At 37.4% G+C, this 17,080-nt stretch overlaps 1 protein-coding gene and 1 long non-coding RNA gene across 4 annotated transcripts; one reads left to right on the top strand and one right to left on the bottom strand.

Moving 5' to 3' along the window:
• Positions 1–5,526, top strand: LOC132645205 (uncharacterized). The gene is made up of 6 exons (XR_009584039.1): positions 1–167; positions 1,459–2,249; positions 2,343–2,515; positions 3,074–3,290; positions 3,391–3,506; positions 3,588–5,526. It is a non-coding gene; the product is annotated as an uncharacterized LOC132645205 (long non-coding RNA).
• A 716-nt stretch (positions 5,527–6,242) lies between these two features.
• On the bottom strand, positions 6,243–15,631 carry LOC132645204 (cyclin-L1-1-like). Of its 3 annotated transcripts, XM_060362051.1 has the most exons (10): positions 15,487–15,631; positions 14,915–15,092; positions 14,495–14,576; positions 14,259–14,399; positions 13,541–13,710; positions 7,507–7,780; positions 7,003–7,375; positions 6,821–6,856; positions 6,665–6,741; positions 6,243–6,489 (listed from the first exon to the last, which is right to left on the bottom strand). In XM_060362051.1, exons 2-9 carry the CDS (start codon positions 15,064–15,066, stop codon positions 6,686–6,688), a joined length of 1,284 nt encoding a protein of 427 aa, XP_060218034.1. In that variant the 5' UTR covers positions 15,067–15,092; positions 15,487–15,631; the 3' UTR covers positions 6,243–6,489; positions 6,665–6,685. The 3 variants fall into 3 exon arrangements, with proteins under 3 accessions (XP_060218034.1, XP_060218031.1, XP_060218033.1); XM_060362048.1 differs by having other exon boundaries at positions 6,243–6,741; positions 15,487–15,630; XM_060362050.1 differs by lacking the exon at positions 15,487–15,631 and adding an exon at positions 15,272–15,440 and having other exon boundaries at positions 6,243–6,741.
• Between the last annotated feature and the right edge of the window lie 1,449 nt (positions 15,632–17,080).

Here is a 17,080-nt window from a genome sequence, read left to right as displayed (position 1 = left end):
AAATAAAAATAAAAAGTATAAATTACAGTTCGCCTGTAGGCCTGCGAACTATAGCCCAAAAATAAACAGAAAAGTTTATTTGGCCCTAATTTTTCTAAAATAGATCTTCTTCGTCAAAGCATAAGCGGCCATTCTTACTCCACAATTTTTGTTCAAACGATTTTGAGGTATTTATCGATTCTTATTTTTTAAATTCTTCCATGAAAGAAAACAAAAGTGCATTAGATTAGAAAAAATAATTGCACTTAGGGGTATGTTCAGTATGGAGAAAGTTTTTTAATTTTTTTATATTCCTTTGATCAAAAATTTTAAAAAATATTTTCTCTAGAAAAACAAATTTACTTCTCTACTCAAAATAGGAAAGCAACTCCTACAAATTACATTTCACCAACCCTCAACTACTCCCACAACTCCCACACACCACCCCTAGGATAGTGAGTGGTGGTGGGTGGGTAAGAATTTTTTTTTTTATAAAAATTTATAAAAGTAAAATAAAATATATGAAATAGAAAATTCTGGAGGGGCAGGCAGGGTGGAACGGTGGGGTTGGGGTGGGTGGTGGTGTGGATAGGGGTGGGTGAAGATGAAATGCATTCAAGGGTGGTGGTTGGGGGTGCTTGGGGTGGATGGTGGAGCGTGGGTATGGGGGTTGGTGTGGTGTGGGGTGGTGGGATTGGTGTGGCTTGGGGGATTTTGTCGAAAAATATTTTCTACCAACCGACCGAACATGAAAAAATAAATAAGAATTTCTCTTATTATCCATTACCTAATCAAACATGAGAAAATAAGTAAAAATTCACTTATTTTTCAGGAACACATTTTCGTGGAAAATATTTTTCTCCATGCCGAACACAACCTAGATTAGAGGTTCCTTACTTTCGCGTGTTTGCTAGATCAGTGAAATGGGGTCTTAAAGTATTTTGATTGTGTGATGGTACTAGCAGACAGAGAATTCTTGCAAATTGCATTTGCTGGTTTGTGTCTCATGAAATAAAGCAAATAAGACATTATTAAAATTGTCCTTATATTGTAGTACGTAAGGGTAAGTAGATGTTTTGAATCTATTTTTTTCACTAGATTTCAGTGCATTTTCCACATGGAAACTCAATAATATATTTTGACTGCCCCCGCGTTGGATCCACAAGGTTTTGTTCGAATAAAGAAAACAAAAGTGTATTCAATTCCTGATTTAGTTAATTAAAAAATAAATTGCGCATCCAATTGCTGATTCAGTTAAAAAAAAGTTATTAATTGCAGTTCGATATATCATATATGGTCAAATAACTGCAATTAAAAAATAAAAAGATAATTTAATTCAGTTCGCTGACCATATATCGAACTGCAATTAAAATTTGCAAAAAAAAAAAAAAAAGTAAGCATATATCGAACTGTCCTTTTAATTAAATATTGTTAGAATCAATTAACTAAAATAAATTAACTAAGTACACCATATTATAGGATGGACCGTCCAAGAGTGACTATACATCCCGGTCCAGAAGAGTACGTATGCTAACACTCCAGCAGGACCATCAATCCCAGGGTGTGTGGGATGGGACTTTGACTAGACAGGAAGCGTGTGTAACTCCACACCGTGCGGATTTTGAATTCTGGCATCACGTGAAGCAGCACCCTTTGCATAACTGCATCCTCAGTTAATTTGGGAGATGTGGATTTAGGGGAGTTTTAGAGGTAGGATGTGTGAAATTTGATGAAGGAATCATCACTGCACTTATTGAGAGATGGTGTGCAGAGACGCATACATTCCATATGTGCACTGGCGAATGTACCATCACATTGCAGGATGTCAAAGTCTTATTTGGCATGGTCGTAGATGGTGACCCGTTGTTGCAAAATGGTGCTAGACTTAAAAACTAATCAGAGTGGCAGCAGTTGATGTACAAGCTTACTGGTTGGCTACCCGAAGAGAGCTTCATTAAAGGTAACAGCTTGTTGAAAGTAAAAGAATTAGCTAATTACATGGATAGGTTGGATGTTATTACAAACGAGACCGATGAGATTGTGGTGCAACGAAGGGTCAGATTGTACCTGCTATGGTTGTTTGGTGGCACAATATTCCCTGATAATTCCAATGCAAGGCTTAGTTTAGATTTTTTGCTTGACATGGTGGACCTTGAAGCAATGGGTAGGCAAGCTTGGGGAGCAGCGGCATTGTCATACTTATAAAATTCTTTATGTCGTGCTTTGATGTCCAATGTCCGTGGTGTGTGGATTCGTTTTCCTTGTTGCAGGTACGTGACTTTCAATATTATATTGTTCTATTTTGATTATTTGTCTTATTTGATAGTTATAACCTTTATATATATTTAATTTACTTAATGCAGGTATGGGCTTGGGAGCGGCTTATCCCATGCAACCATCATTATGTCCTCCAAGGATAAACGAGTGAGATGCGATACTTGCATAGAAGTGGACTCGGCGTGGAAATCGCGAAAGCGAGGCGTGAATTGTGCTAGCAATTTGTAGGGATGTGTTAGATAACCTAACTGATGATCAGGTATTTTATCAAAATTATGCAAATTAACTGTCATTTTGATGATCAGGTATTTAGATAAAATTATGTTTGTTAAAGTGTCATTTATCGGAAATGATCGTTAAATTCTAACATTCATGCATTTATAAGTATTTGAAGTTGTGAACCCTTTTAGCTAGTAACACGAGTATCTTTAAATTTTTTTAAAAAGACAATAATAAAAAAATGTCAAACTTAAGTTTGGTTCTTTATTAAAAGTAAATCTCTTCTTGTACATCAATAGAGAGTCAAATTTGAAATATTATATTCTGGTTTTAGAATCTCAGTTCTCCTTTGATTGATTGGTTCTTCAACAAAAAAAAAAAAAAAAAAAAAAAAAACAACAACAACAACAACAAATTTTATCTAATTGCATATAATATACTTGCTAATTATATTGTCCACGATTCAGTCTTGTCCTCTATCACCATGTAAGTATATCCATAAATATACATGTAAATAATATCTTTAGTTTTGGGAAAAGGCGTAGTTTGTATTTTAAATTCTCTATTAATTTACTGTATAATAATTTTGCTATCATAGTTTGTATGGGAGCCTTATACAGAGGTCATCATTGACTTCCCGAGTGGTGCCGGCGTGGTCGAAACATTTGGAGGGTGCATGTGCCACTCATTTGTAGGATCTACCGTGAGTGACGCATGGTGGATCGGGTCCTCAGACAATTTGGTATGGAGCAGCATGTTCCGGGACCATGTACCAAACATGAACCATTTCATTTAACCCGGACAAGCGGTTTAAGGTAACACAACAGCTAATGGACTATTTTCCTAGCACAGCTCATACTTGGGCAAATCGTCCGGGAAACATATTTGAAGCAAATTATATTGTTGGAGTGCCAGGACCGAATTCCCAGTATTTTAAATGGTACCGGAAGCACTCGCGCAGTTTGATAGGAAATCCAGCACGTAATGTGGATAGAGGATACTAGCACCTCGTAGGGAGGCACGACACACTGGTACGTACCTTACATAATTGTAGATGTATACATACGATTCTACATGTCTTGCATCACTGACTTATCATATTTTTGGTTTAGGCTCGTGGACTGCATGAACTGAGGTATTTGGCTTACAGTATTCAGGAAGACCCATTACAGTGGCCGTCAACGCCTCACGGGGTGAAGACATTGATGCAGAGGTTTATTGACATTCCGGTGGAGGCTCTGAATGCTGCTGCACTAGGGACGAGGTTGACGTTTGCTCCAGACTATACACCACCGGCAGATTATGTGGCACCGCCTGACTTGCCCGTGCGACGTCGCCAACGTGCAGCTGTACCTGGTGCTGGTAACCCACGGGGTCGAGGCCACATGACGCACCAGCGGGTTGATGAAGATCACGCTGATGATCCCGATGATATTTCGTACACTGAGAAAGTTAAGGAAGACAGCAGGATCGCAAATTTTAAAACTGTAGAAAATTTTCTGCCTGCAGTTCCTCTTGGAAGTAGAGATAAGTCTAGGAGTGCAACGACACCTCTGAAGTCAGGGGACTTGAATGACATCCATGCTACTGATGGAGAGTCTAAGGTTCGAATATCTCTTAAGGAGATGAACATATCTCAGAAAAAGCGAACTCAGGTGAGCTCTTGTTCTGCCGATGACGGTCCTTCCGCTGATTTTGACGATAATTGTGTTAAGAAAAACCGTCACTCAAGTCCCAGCATACCAATTCATTTGTCATGTCAAGCTGATGGAGAGTTGCATTCACGCACAACGAACTTTGGTCTCAACAACTTCATTGGGAGCTCCAAGAACCAGTAACTTCGTCAGATGATAAAGGTTTTGAAGTAGTTGCTCGTGATTTTAAAATGAACAGATCTATGGGAAAGTTTCAAGTAAATCAGGTATGGACTCTCTATGGTCAAAATAGCACATTGCCTAATACTTACGCTCTGGTTAAGAAGATAATCCTGCCCCATTCAAATTGCATGTAGTCCTCCTTGAAGTATGTGCAGGGTCTAATAGTGCTGCTCAGTTGGTTTGTGGAACATTCAAAGTCCAGAATGAAAAACATCAAGTCTATGATCCTAGCTCATTCTCACATTTGGTGAAAGCAGTATCTATTAATGGGAACAGGTTTGAGATCTATCCGAGAGAAGGAGAGGTTTGGGCACTGTATAAGAGCTTGAAGAAATCAGGTTTGGATCCTGACAAGTTTGTATATGAGATAGTGGAGGTCATCGAGAACTCAAAAGACCACATAGAAGTTTCATCCATGGTGCGTGTGAATGGTTTCAAGTCAGTCTTCAGGTCTCCAAAAAATGAAAGGTCGAATCCTGCTGGAAATACGATAAGATGAGTTTTGGAAATTCTCTCATCAGATCCCTGCATTTCAGCTGACTGGGGGAAAAGGAGGGGTTTTGAGAGGCTGCTGGGAGCTTGACCCTGCTTCAGTACCGTCTTCTTTGTTAGTGTGATGGGATTAGTTCTTCTGGATTAACACACTAATGGCCTACTGTTCTCATCAGTTTCTTGCTAGATGATTAAAATGGAACTTACCTATAGGGAGGGCAACAAGGTAGCAGATGTACTAGTGTGATGACTCGGGAGTTTTTGGAAAAAGTTGTGTATTATGATAACCCTCCACCTTCTCTAATGGGTTTATACACCCAAGACTATCAAAGGACCAAAGATAGTAGGATGTAAGTGTTTGTAAAGGCTCTTATTATATACTCCTTTTAAGCAAAAAAGAAAAAAGATTAGCTGATCTGTTTATACGAATTCTGTGTCTTCTACTTTATACGGGTGAAGTGTTTTTCGCCAGAATTCAGGGATGGTATCACTAGTATAAATCTTAATATAGGCCATTATAGTTATTAGCATCGATAGTGTTGGGGCTGAACACTTTTGGCTGCTGTATGTTTGCATTATTTTACTTTTGCCTAGTGCTGTAAGACTAGTGAATGAATTGTATCCCCAGATGATTACTGGAACATGTAGTGAGGATATTAACGGACGACATGTTCTTTTGGAAGGCATCTGTCTCGTAATCTATCGTATTTTTCCAGGGGAATGGTAAACTTGAAAGTTTCAGTTGAGCTATTCTTTTGATACTTACCGAGAATCCGTGATCTTTCAACTTGAGTTTGGAAGGAATTACTTTGTGACTTGATTGAGTTTGACACTTCATGGCTTTTATTTTTATTGACTTCAGTCGCAAGAACGATGAATGAATTCCGAATTAAAGATTTTAAAAAAAAAAAAACTAAAAAAAAAAAAGGAACTAAAGTTTTCTCTTGGTTTGTACTGAGAAACCGGAAATTCTGAAATAAAGGTAAGTTAAAGCGAAAAGGTTTCGAAGAGACCAAGAACACAGCTTGAACACATTTTGCCAGTCTCTATGACCTCTTTATTTATGTCAATCAAGTCTCCTGGTGAAATTTCGAAGTCAGTGGAAGAATTTCTTAATCTTAAAACATCCATTTGACTTGTAAAACGTTTGGAAGAACACATTAACCTGAAATCGACATTGGACATTCATTGTCATGTCAAAGAGCGTTACACTACATATAAAATAGCAGCCATGTTGTTTACTCTCTCTCGCTCTCTGTTTTTTTCTTTTCCTTCTCGGAAAAGCTGAAATTTCAGTTATGTAAGTTTTTATACAACTGTAGTGCAGAAAGTTAACAATCTTGCTTCAGCCTACAAGCTATAGTGGTCCATTCCATAAGCTAGAAGGTGAAAGGAGGAAGTCTGTCAAAGAGAACAATCAATTGAATGTTAAGGAGTATAAACGGTAGTGCAGACAGAACATTTGGACGATAAAGGTATGTCAATCATTCAGAGGGAAATAAACGAAAATAGTCCAAACCAGTGAGCCGATTACAAGAGACCCTTGTTTATAGATAAACAGTTTCACCAAGAAGGCACTCTCAGCTATAAGCAAATAACTGCAGCTACGCTCCATAGAGACGAAAAACATATTTGGCATAGCAACCTACACCATCAAGCCAGAAACATATTTTTAGGCTCCTCAAGCACCACGATGATGGGTCCAATTTCAACAGGTGGGTATACCATTTCCCCAATTAATTAAATCCTCCATATGCAGACTAATGAAATACGTGAAGTAAGCTTAATGGAGCAAGCAACTACTTGAAATGACTGATTACATTTTCCCAGGCCGTTCCAAGCTAATGGTGTTTACGACGATCCTTCTCCCGTGATGAATAAGACTGGTAATCACGATCTGCATACACAGAAAATTGTCAAATACAGTCCGTCAGGAGTCAGGAATCAAGAGCAGACAAAAGTATATTGTTGTTTACCTCGAGAAGAGTGATGTTTTGGCTTCTCTGCGTGACCTGCAATATTTAGATCAGCTTGAATAAGTCAAACCAGAAAAACTAGCCAATCAGACATAGAAGAGTCCGGACATTAAGCATTCACAAGCCTCTGAGAGTTTGAAAAGTTCGAAATTAGATAATATCATGAATCAACCAGAACTTACCTTTGTCTCTTGAACGATGACTCCTGTCCTTGGATTTTTCCCTGTCCCTTTCAAAGTCGTCTCGCTCCCTTTCCCTGTCAGATTCCTTTCCCCTATCACGTTCACGAGACTTTAGTCTTTCCTTATCCCTCTCTCTCTCCCTGTCTCTGCCCCTGTCCCTGTCCCTCTCCCGCTCCTTGTTCTTTTCTCCACCAGCATCTGTTCTATGTTCAGTCTTTCCAGGCTCTTCTTTTGACTCCCCTTCTGAAGGCATGCTTTTAGAGTCATCGCTCTTCTTCGAGTCCTTCAACTTATCAATGGCAGCTTTTGTTACTGCCTCCTTAGCCACTTCCTGGTTTCCTGGTGTACCAGTATCTTCATTCACTGAACCTTCCTATAAAGAAAAGGAGGGGGGGGGGGGGGGGGGGGGGGGGGGGGGTTTGGGTTGTTAGTATCACATTGGACGTGTTCTATATATATATATAGCAGACGGCTATCAAATTGAAAGACCGGTGAGTGCTTTACCTTAGATACAGGAAGTGATGGCGAGTCCCTTGATCTGTTTGATGTACCAAAGGAGCCTCCTTCCTTGCATACAGGAATGTATTGTGCTTTTGGAAGACTGTAAAGATGAGCGAGAACTCCGCAAACTTCATCTATACCAGCCTTGTCTGCATCAAATGCTTTCCACCAAGGAGGATTCTCTGGGAGGGGCACTTGAAATCTACGGGCTGCAACATATACAACTCCACAGGCCACAACCTCACTCTTGAATCTTACACAGAGTGTTGTGCGTAAGCTGCTCACAAACAAAACACCCCAGAGGGTTTTATGGTTTAAAACATTATCATTTCTGGGCAATGAGTTGAATAGAATATTTAGGCCAATTAATATTGATCACTGCTCAATTAGTTAAGCTTCATCCAGGAGTACCATGACACTTGTTAGAAGAAAAAATATAGAAGCTAAAAGAAACAGATACCTTGATGAAAGAAGTAACTTTCCATTACATCCCACTAAAGGTTTGAAAAAAAAAAAAAAACAATAGTGATACCAAGGGCAATCATTAGCTTGGACAATTTAAGTAATAATGATGGAGGTGTTGCAATGAGCTGTACTGAGTGAATAAAGTTAGGAAACATAAAGAGAGATTGGTGGGATTGGAGCTTGAATTGATTTTATTCTGTTTCCATTAATAGTTAATTATCTTTCCATTTAGGTGTCTGGATTAATTACTATTTATTATCTTTCCATTTAGGTGGCTTTTCTCTTTGTATATAGCAATAGCTTTGTAATCATTCAATACACAGAAATTAATAGAAAAAAAAAAAAAAAACTTTCACTGTGTTTGGTTTTTTATCATGGTATCCGAGCATGGTTCGAAGCTCTGACAAAGGGCGAGTAACATAGAGGGAGATTGAAAGAAAAAAACTGAGACACTATGGGGGAGACTCCTCCACCAACTGGGAGATCTGGTGTTGGATCTGAGAGTTCCCTACTCTCTGAACCAACATCCAAATTATCACAAATGATGGGCAGTACATCAAAGACAGCAAGCCATGAAGCACTTGTTGTTCCGCTCGGTATCAAACTAGATGGTACCAACTATGCGATTTGGTCCCAGTTTGTAGAGATGTATATCTCCGGCAAAGACAAACTGGGATATATTAATGGAGATCTTTAACCACCAGAAGAGACTGATTCCACATTCAGGAAGTGGAGAACAGAAAATGCACAAGTGAAGAGTTGGTTAATCAGCTCGATGGATCCCAAGTTAATTGGAAATTATATTCGATTTCCGACGGCAAAAGCAGTTTGGGATGCTATTGCTATGACATATTTTGATGGAGGTGATGCTTCTCAAGTTTATGATTTGAAGAGAAAAATGATGAAGTTGAAGCAAGGAGGGGGATCCATTGAGACGTATTTCAACCATCGTCAAGGCTTGTGGAGAGAAATTGATTTTCGGAGACCAAATCCAATGAAATGTCAATCCGACATAGAAAAGTATAATTCTATATTACAAGAAGATAGAGTACATACTTTTCTCGATGGATTGGATGATAGACTCGATAAAATCAGAGGTGATGTCTTGCAACTCAAACCATTTCCTACAGTAGAGGAAGCATATGCACTTGTTCGGCGAGAAGACTTGAGGCAATCTGTAATGTTGGCTAAAGAAGAGGACATGAGTAGTGCAGCTATGATTTCAAGGGCACGAGAAGGATCTCAACGGCAAGGCTCTCTCCAGCCAATGATCAATGGAAAGTATAACACGTTAAACCAAAGCAACAAGAAGGAAGAGGTGGTTGCACACACTGTGGAAACTCGAAACATACAATAGCAACATGCTTCCAATTGAATGGAACTCCAGACTGGTGGTATGAATTGAAAAAGAAAAAGAAGCAAGAGGCTGGTAGAGCCTCATTGGCAAACACTGTGGAAACCTCAAAAAGAGCTGAATCGTTGACGCTTATACCACAACATGAGGATACTTCACCAGCAAGTGTCAACAACTCTAGGGCTCAGAACGATTTAGTTAATCTTGGTTGGATTATTGATTCAGGAGCAACTGAACATATGACCTTTGATCCGCGTGATTTAGTAGACTCAACTCAACCTAGACGGACATGTATAGTTAATGCAAATGGAGTGACATCTCCTGTTGAAGGGGCTGGAAGAGTGACACTAGCACCAAATCTCTCCTTACAAAATACTTTACTTATCCCGTCTCTCTCCAATAAATTATTGTCTGTGGGTCAAATAACGGGGGAATTGGATGTTGTGCACTAATATATTCAAAGTTTTGTCTATTTCAGGATATTCCCACGAAGGAGATTATTGGTCGTGGTACTAAGCGAGGAGGTCTATATTACATGGATGATTACAATTGTGGCTTTACAAATGCAGCTCAGGGAATGAGTAAGAAGGAGCAACGGATATGGTTGTGGCATCGCCGTCTGGGACCCATCTTTTCCTTATTTAAGACGTTTATTGCCAAGTTTGTTCTTAAATTTAGACGAAACAAAGTTTAAGTGCAAAGATTGTATTCTTGCTAAGAGTCATCGTGTTTCATATCCAATAAGTTCGAATAAATGTGAAAAACCAACAACAACAACAACATTTATATTAATTCATTCTGATGTTTGGGGTCCAGCTCCCATCTCAGTTTCTTCGGGTATTAGATGGTTTGTGACATTTGTAGATGACTGTACACGTATGACTTGGCTTTATTTGAAGAAAAGTAAAGATGAGGTGTTTGGAATTTTTCATTCATTTCATAACATGATAAAAACTCAATTCTCTGCTGTTGTGAAAGTTCTACGATCAGATAATGGTGGAGAATATGAGAGTAACCGGTTTGCGGATTACTTTCGAGAGAATGGAATACTTCATGAAACCTCTTGCACTCAAACACCCCAACAAAACAGGGTCGCGGAACGGAAAAATAGACATATTTTGGAAACAGCTAGATCTCTTTTGATAGCATCTAAAGCACCTCGACGTTACTGGGTGGATACAGTTTGTACTGGAGTTTACTTGCTGAACAGAATGCCATCACGAGTGTTGAAGTTTCAAACTCCATTACAGACACTTGCTGATCATTCTTCATTGCCGTCTGTACTAATGCTTGAACCCAAAGTATTTGCCTGTGTGGCTTATGTCCATCTCTACAAGAATCAGCGATCTAAACTAGATCCATGTGCTGTTCGTTGTGTTTTTCTTGGATATGCTGATCATAAGAAAGGCTACCGCTGCTATGACCCCACAAGTAGAAAGTTGTATGTCACACTGGATGTTACTTTCTTAGAATCTGAACTTTTTTTTTTTCTGAGAGTTGTATGGACTCTTCTCTTCAGGGGGAGAAACTTAGTGAAGAGCAGAGTGCAAGTGATTGGGAGAATTGGCCATTTTTCGAAGATAATAATTCAGCTTTGAATGACAAACCTTGTTTGATGGAAGAACCTCAAAAGAATGGTGATAATCCAGCTTTGAATGACACACCCGACTTGATGGAAGGATCTGAAAAACATGGTATGAGTATACCAGGGGATGTACAGGAGGGTCCAGAGCATATACATGAGCAACTGACAGATCAAATCGTCACTCAAAGCTTAGTACCACACGAAGACCAATCTCCTGAGTGCAGTCCTGAGGTACAATCTCTGAATTCTACTCCTAATAATGAAACGGATAGTCTATAGACTCCCTTACAGATAATCGAGGGCAGCCACCGAATCGATATCTCCATCTCTTGAAGAAAAGAAAGCAAAATACCCAATAGCTAACTATGTGAGCACAGAAAAGTTGTCAAAATCGCTCAAAGCATTCACGTACAAGCTATCCTCTGCAAACATTCCAAGCACTGTACAGGAGGCCTTAAGTGACTCAAAGTGGACTCAAGCAATAAAGGAAGAAATGAATGCACTGGAGAATATGAATACATGGAGGCTAGTATCGCTACCTAAAGGAAAGAAAGTGGTAGGATGCAAGTGGGCGTTCACTATCAAATACGGTGTCGATAGATCGATTGACCGCTACAAAGCGAGACTTGTGGCAAAAGGATACACTCAATCTTAAGGTATAGATTACACGGAGACCTTTTCTCCTGCAGCGAAATTAAATATAGTGAAGAGTACTACTATCGCTTGCTGCTAATTTGAATTGGCCATTACATCAATATGATGTGAAAAATGCTTTCTTACATGGCGATCTTGAAGAGGAAGTGTATATGGAAATTCCACAAGGCTTTGTTGCTTCACAAGCAGGAACTGTATGCAAGTTAAACAAAGCATTATACAGATTGAAACAATCACCAAGAGCGTGGTTTGGACGCTTTAGTGTAGCCATGACGAGACGAGGTTACAAGCAAAGCAATGCTGATCACACCTTATTCTTGAATCACCGAGGAGGTATGGTGACAGCCTTAATTATCTGCTTTGATGATATGATAATCACAGGGAATGACAGAGAAGAGATTATGAAGTTGCAAAGATATTTAGCTTCAGAGTTTGAAATGAAGAACCTTGGACGGCTTAAGTATTTTCTTGGGATAGAGGTGGCCCGATCTAGCGAAGCTATTTTTCTTTCCCAAAGAAAATATGTTCCTGACTTATTGGCAGAAACAGGAATGCTAAATTGCAGACTAGTTGATACTCCTATAGTCCAAAATCATGGACTAGAAGGGCACCTGAATCAGACGCCCACAAACAAAGGGAGGTATCAACGACTTGTTGGCAAGTTGATTTATCTATCCCATACAAGACCGGATATAGCTTATGCAGTTATTCAGTTCATGCATAATCCTAGTGAAGAACTTATGGGGGCAGTCACTCGTATTCTGCAATATCTAAAGTCGTCTCCTGGAAGTAACATGTTTTCCACATGTGAAATCAGAGGATCAATTAGCAGACATGCTAATAAAAGCTGTTCCAAGTACACCATTTAACAACTCATTGGACAAGTTGGGTATCAAAGATATCTACATACCAACTTGAGGGGGAGTGTTCCAATGAGCTGTACTGTCACGTAAAGTTAGGAAACATAAAGAGAGATTGGTGGGATTGGAGCTTGAATTGATTTTATTCTGTTTCCATTAATAGTTAATCATCTTTCCATTTAGGTGTCTATTAATTACTATTTATTATCTTTCCATTTAGGTGCCTTTTATTAATTACTATTTATTATCTTTCCATTTAGGTGCCTTTTCTCTTTGTCTATAGCAATAGTTTTGTAATCATTCAATACACAGATATTAATAGGAAAAAAGAAAACCTTCACTATGTTTGGTTTTTTATCAGGAGGTACTGTACAGCGGATGCCATCTTATTTACATTCTTCAACTATGTTAATAACACGAGCAAAAGTATACTGTACAGCAGATGCCATCTTATTTACATTCTTCAAACTATATGTTAATAACACAAGGAAAAGTATGTAAGCAGCACCTGGTTTAAAGTAAAACCAGCAATGACATAAATAAAACAAAAGAGATGGCTATATTTCCTTTATTTGGAAAAACGAATAGAGGGTGAATACGATAGGATTCCTCACAACATAGAAAATTGGGAATGGAAAAGGAGAAGACATGACAAAAGAAAAACAACAACCAAAATGCTTTTCCCACTTAGTCTATGGTTTGAGTAGATCCTTTAAGAGCTCGAACATCTTTCTTCCACAACAGTTACATGACCATTTCATTTTAAAGGACAGATATGGATCATGCAAAATGTCATATATTGATCATGCCACGCCTAAGGTATGAACTAAAAGATTTAACTACTTTTCAAGCTAAGATCAGAGTTTATGCTTCCAAAAATTTAGATGGTACCGCTTTTAAGTGTTTCAAGTTGACAACACCACATAATATAGAAAGAAAGACGGCCAAAACACAAATATAGCTTAATCAATTTTAAAGTACTGAGCATTAAATGTTTACATTATACATTAAGGTAATTAGGTGCTATTATAACTTGTAGCAATTCAAGAAATACTTTCTGTTGTCAACACCCACATAAAAAACATATTCAGCTAAACATAACACCTAAACAGCACTCACCTGTCATTTGCAAGATTCCAAGCTTCTTGTCTCAATTCTGCAGGTGTTCCAAGAGCTGCGAGGTAGTTCGATATAAATTTATGAGGATGCTCGACATGGCATATGAAACCCATCTCCTTTAAAAGATGCCTCTCTGTTCTGATTAGATCTGCTTTCAAATCGATATATTTCTGCAAAAAAGAGCAAAAATCTTTCAAATGGAAACACCAAAGAAATGTATCAACTTGATGTCTTTACAATATGTAGAACCGCAACCCCCCCCCCCCCCCCCCCCCCCCCCCCCGGCGGTGTAAACACCAATGAAATGTAAGAAAATGCAAACTTGGTGAGCACAAATGCATCTGAAGGAACCCCATCCCTCAAAAAAGAAAAAGATGGGTAAAAAGGGAAGTTGCAGATGTATGATTTTACTCATGAATTAATACATAAAAAGTTCGCAGTGACACCATCAGTCTCTATTGCAATCTTGCGACTTGCAACACATCAAAACTTTGATCTTATCTAGGGGAAATATCACTAATATTGTAGGAAAAGAATTTGTGTACAGCTTTCAGGAAAATTGCATGTGCAGACCTTTTTAATTGGGTATTTCAGGAACAAAAAAGAATAATACTGATATAGAATACCAAAAAAGTAAATTCCCCAATATATCAATGAGTAAAGCAACTAACATGCAGGTAGAAATAAACTCTTTTCTCAAGTAAATGAGATATCAAACCTTTGAAGATGTATCCAGGTGCTCTATAGGTAAGTTTTCTCTCCTACATTCCATTCTGTGGAAAACAATAAGCACCTGCCTTGCTTTTCTTGGGCTTTCTTCGAGTTTTGATGCAAGCCAAACACAACTAGCAGCAACCCTCTGCAAGTTAACACAAAAGAACCACACCTCAGCATGAATAACAAACAATCTTTTGACGGAAGTGGGAGTCGGGGCAGAGGGGAAAAGAAAGAAACCTTCACATTAAAACGGGCAAATGATTTCTTGCAGTAAAAGCGATGAAACAATACTTGACCAGTGGCCATAACAGCTTGCGGTCTGCAAATTATTGTGTTAAGGAGACACCACTGCCAAATGCGGTGAACTATTCACTTTTTTTTGGAAAAGTTTTTCACTTTATTTGAAAACCAGCGTTTGGCCATGAAATTCCAAATACAACTTCGTGAATTTGGAAAACACCTATAACCCTGTTTTCACTTTCACATTCAAATAATGAAATATTCTTTGCAAAAACAACAACCAAACACAACTCCAACTTCAAAAATTCCAAATAAAGTGAAAAATATTTGGTTTCTATGGCCAAACGCCTACTTATACTAGAAAAGTAATAGCAAAAATCAACTATCTTCATATTAACTCATATAAACAAAGGATACAATCTAAGCAAGATCCCACTTTCTTGGATGAGATCACAACCATAGATTCGAAGTGTCATTTCCGTAAATTCATCAATTCCATCTTTCCTAGAAGGGGAGTTTATAAGCTGCTCCTCTTCCAGATAGAATGTGTCTATTGCCGTGTAAATCATAGCTGTAACTTCAAGAATCCCCTAAACTGCAATAAAGACACAAAATTTGGCAACCCCATATCACCAAACCGTATAAACAAACTTTAGAGAGCATATATCAGTTACACAGAATAAACTTTTGATCCTACTCAAATAAACCTAAATGTATACACAGTTCAGGAAAGAAAAAAAAACTCCTACCCAACAAAAAAAAAAAAAAAATTACCCTTTTTTCCTTCCCTCACATTCCAATGTATTATACCATACAAAATTAAGCTATAATCTCTTGAATTACGAGGCAGGACAAATATATTAACATAGAATTGATTATAGACCCATGAATGAATAACTTATAAGATTTGGGACAAAAAAAGGAACCTATCCTAATTGTGAATATACATAAATAGCAGTGTGTAGTAGAGTTTCAATGATTTTGCTTACATGGAGTAGAATAGAAGAAGCCGTTGTTGAAGAAGAGAAACTGCTATTTGTTTTTCCAACTGATCAAATATAGGTTTCAACTTTCAGGTAATTTGTTTTATAGAAATATTATTATTCTGTTGTTTGTTTATTTTTATTCTTCAACAAAACTAATGTACTTACTCCGGTTACTTTTACTTGTCCATTATTCCTTTTATAAATTTTTATTTTACTTATCAATTTTCACATATCAAGGTAAGATAAGAAAAATTCATGTTTTACCCTTAATATTTATTACTCATTTCAAATCATTTTCCCAACTCTAATATAATTATACACCATTTAATAGGGGTATTGTGGTAAAATACCTATCTTAATCATTATTTCTTAAACAGCGTGAAAAGTCAAAACGTGATAAGTAAAAGTGAACGGAGGGAGTATTTTGTTTGGTTATAAATTTACTATTTCTGTTCAACTTTTTAAATAGAAAATTAGGTTTAAATATAGGGAAAAGGGTCGAAAATATCCTTCTACTTTGGAAAGAGGGATAAAAATATTATAAATTTGGATTAAAAATACCTCTTCCGTCATTAAAGTTTTCAAATATACTCATATCTTAATGGAAATTCCCAACATAAACTGATTTCATTTTTAAACCCGCTCCATTAAAACCTCAACCCAACTTAATTAGAAACTCATATAGGTTACCTGCTCATGTGCCTAGTGGCTCGAGATGTAGGACTCGATAACAAGTTGGTCGCATATGAATTTTTTTATGTAGTTGAGTCGGGTTTAATGGAGCGGGTTTACAAATGAAATCGGGTTATTTTGGGGGATTTGGGAATTCCGTTAAAGATAGGAGTATATTTGAAAATTCTAATGACGGAAGCGGTATTTTTAATCTAAATTTATAACAGATGATATTTTTCTCCCTTTTCCTAAAGCAGAGGGACATTTTTGACCCTTTCCCTTAAATATATTCGGCAAACCTATTGTCCAATCTTCAGATTTAAAGTTTCCGCTTACAATTTTTTATTTCGAGTGAATTTCATGTTCAAGAACAATAATTTTAACTTTAAATTGTATTATATTTCTTCAAATTTCAACCAGATAATGTCCAAATGATCACGATTCAGGACTTTCATTATTAATTATAAGAAAAATAATCCTACATAACATTTAGTATAGTTGTATGTATTCTATGAATATTTGCTCGATTACATAGAGATCGAAATTAATAAATTTGAACATATCAAAAAGACAAGTTAGATATTATTTGCTAATTATGTTATACAGTCAAACCTCTCTATAATTGTCATTCGTTATAATAGCATTTCATTATAATGACCTAATTTTTTCGGGAATTGATTTTTCATGTTATATTTTACTTATCTATAACAACATTCTACCTATAACAGCAATTGCACCCACTATAGCAGTACACTCTTTGTAAAATTACCTCTTTATAACAGTCATACTCAAATATGGTATAATAATATTTTGTAAGAAATATGTTATGTCACAACAAAAGTGTTGATGAAAAGTCTCAACCTACTACTACTTGGAGATAGAAGAGTCAATTATTAAGCTCTCGGACAACCTTTAAGCGAAAGCT

Source organism: Lycium barbarum, chromosome 6 (genome assembly GCF_019175385.1).
Source record: "Lycium barbarum isolate Lr01 chromosome 6, ASM1917538v2, whole genome shotgun sequence".
NCBI lineage: Eukaryota > Viridiplantae > Streptophyta > Magnoliopsida > Solanales > Solanaceae > Lycium > Lycium barbarum.
The sequence above is the reverse complement of the archived record's forward strand: the minus strand, read 5'-3'. Positions and strand labels throughout refer to the sequence as shown.

What these genes read in the sequence shown, in the direction of transcription:
- LOC132645204 (XM_060362051.1), bottom strand. Translation starts at nt 15,066, where the DNA reads ATGATTTACACGGCAATAGACACATTCTATCTGGAAGAGGAGCAGCTT. An exon ending in CATCACTTCCTGTATCTAAG is followed by an intron (nt 7,376 to 7,506) that starts GTAAAGCACTCA and finishes TTTTCTTTATAG; the next exon opens with GAAGGTTCAGTGAATGAAGA. An exon ending in TCATCGTTCAAGAGACAAAG is followed by an intron (nt 6,857 to 7,002) that starts GTAAGTTCTGGT and finishes TAAATATTGCAG; the next exon opens with GTCACGCAGAGAAGCCAAAA.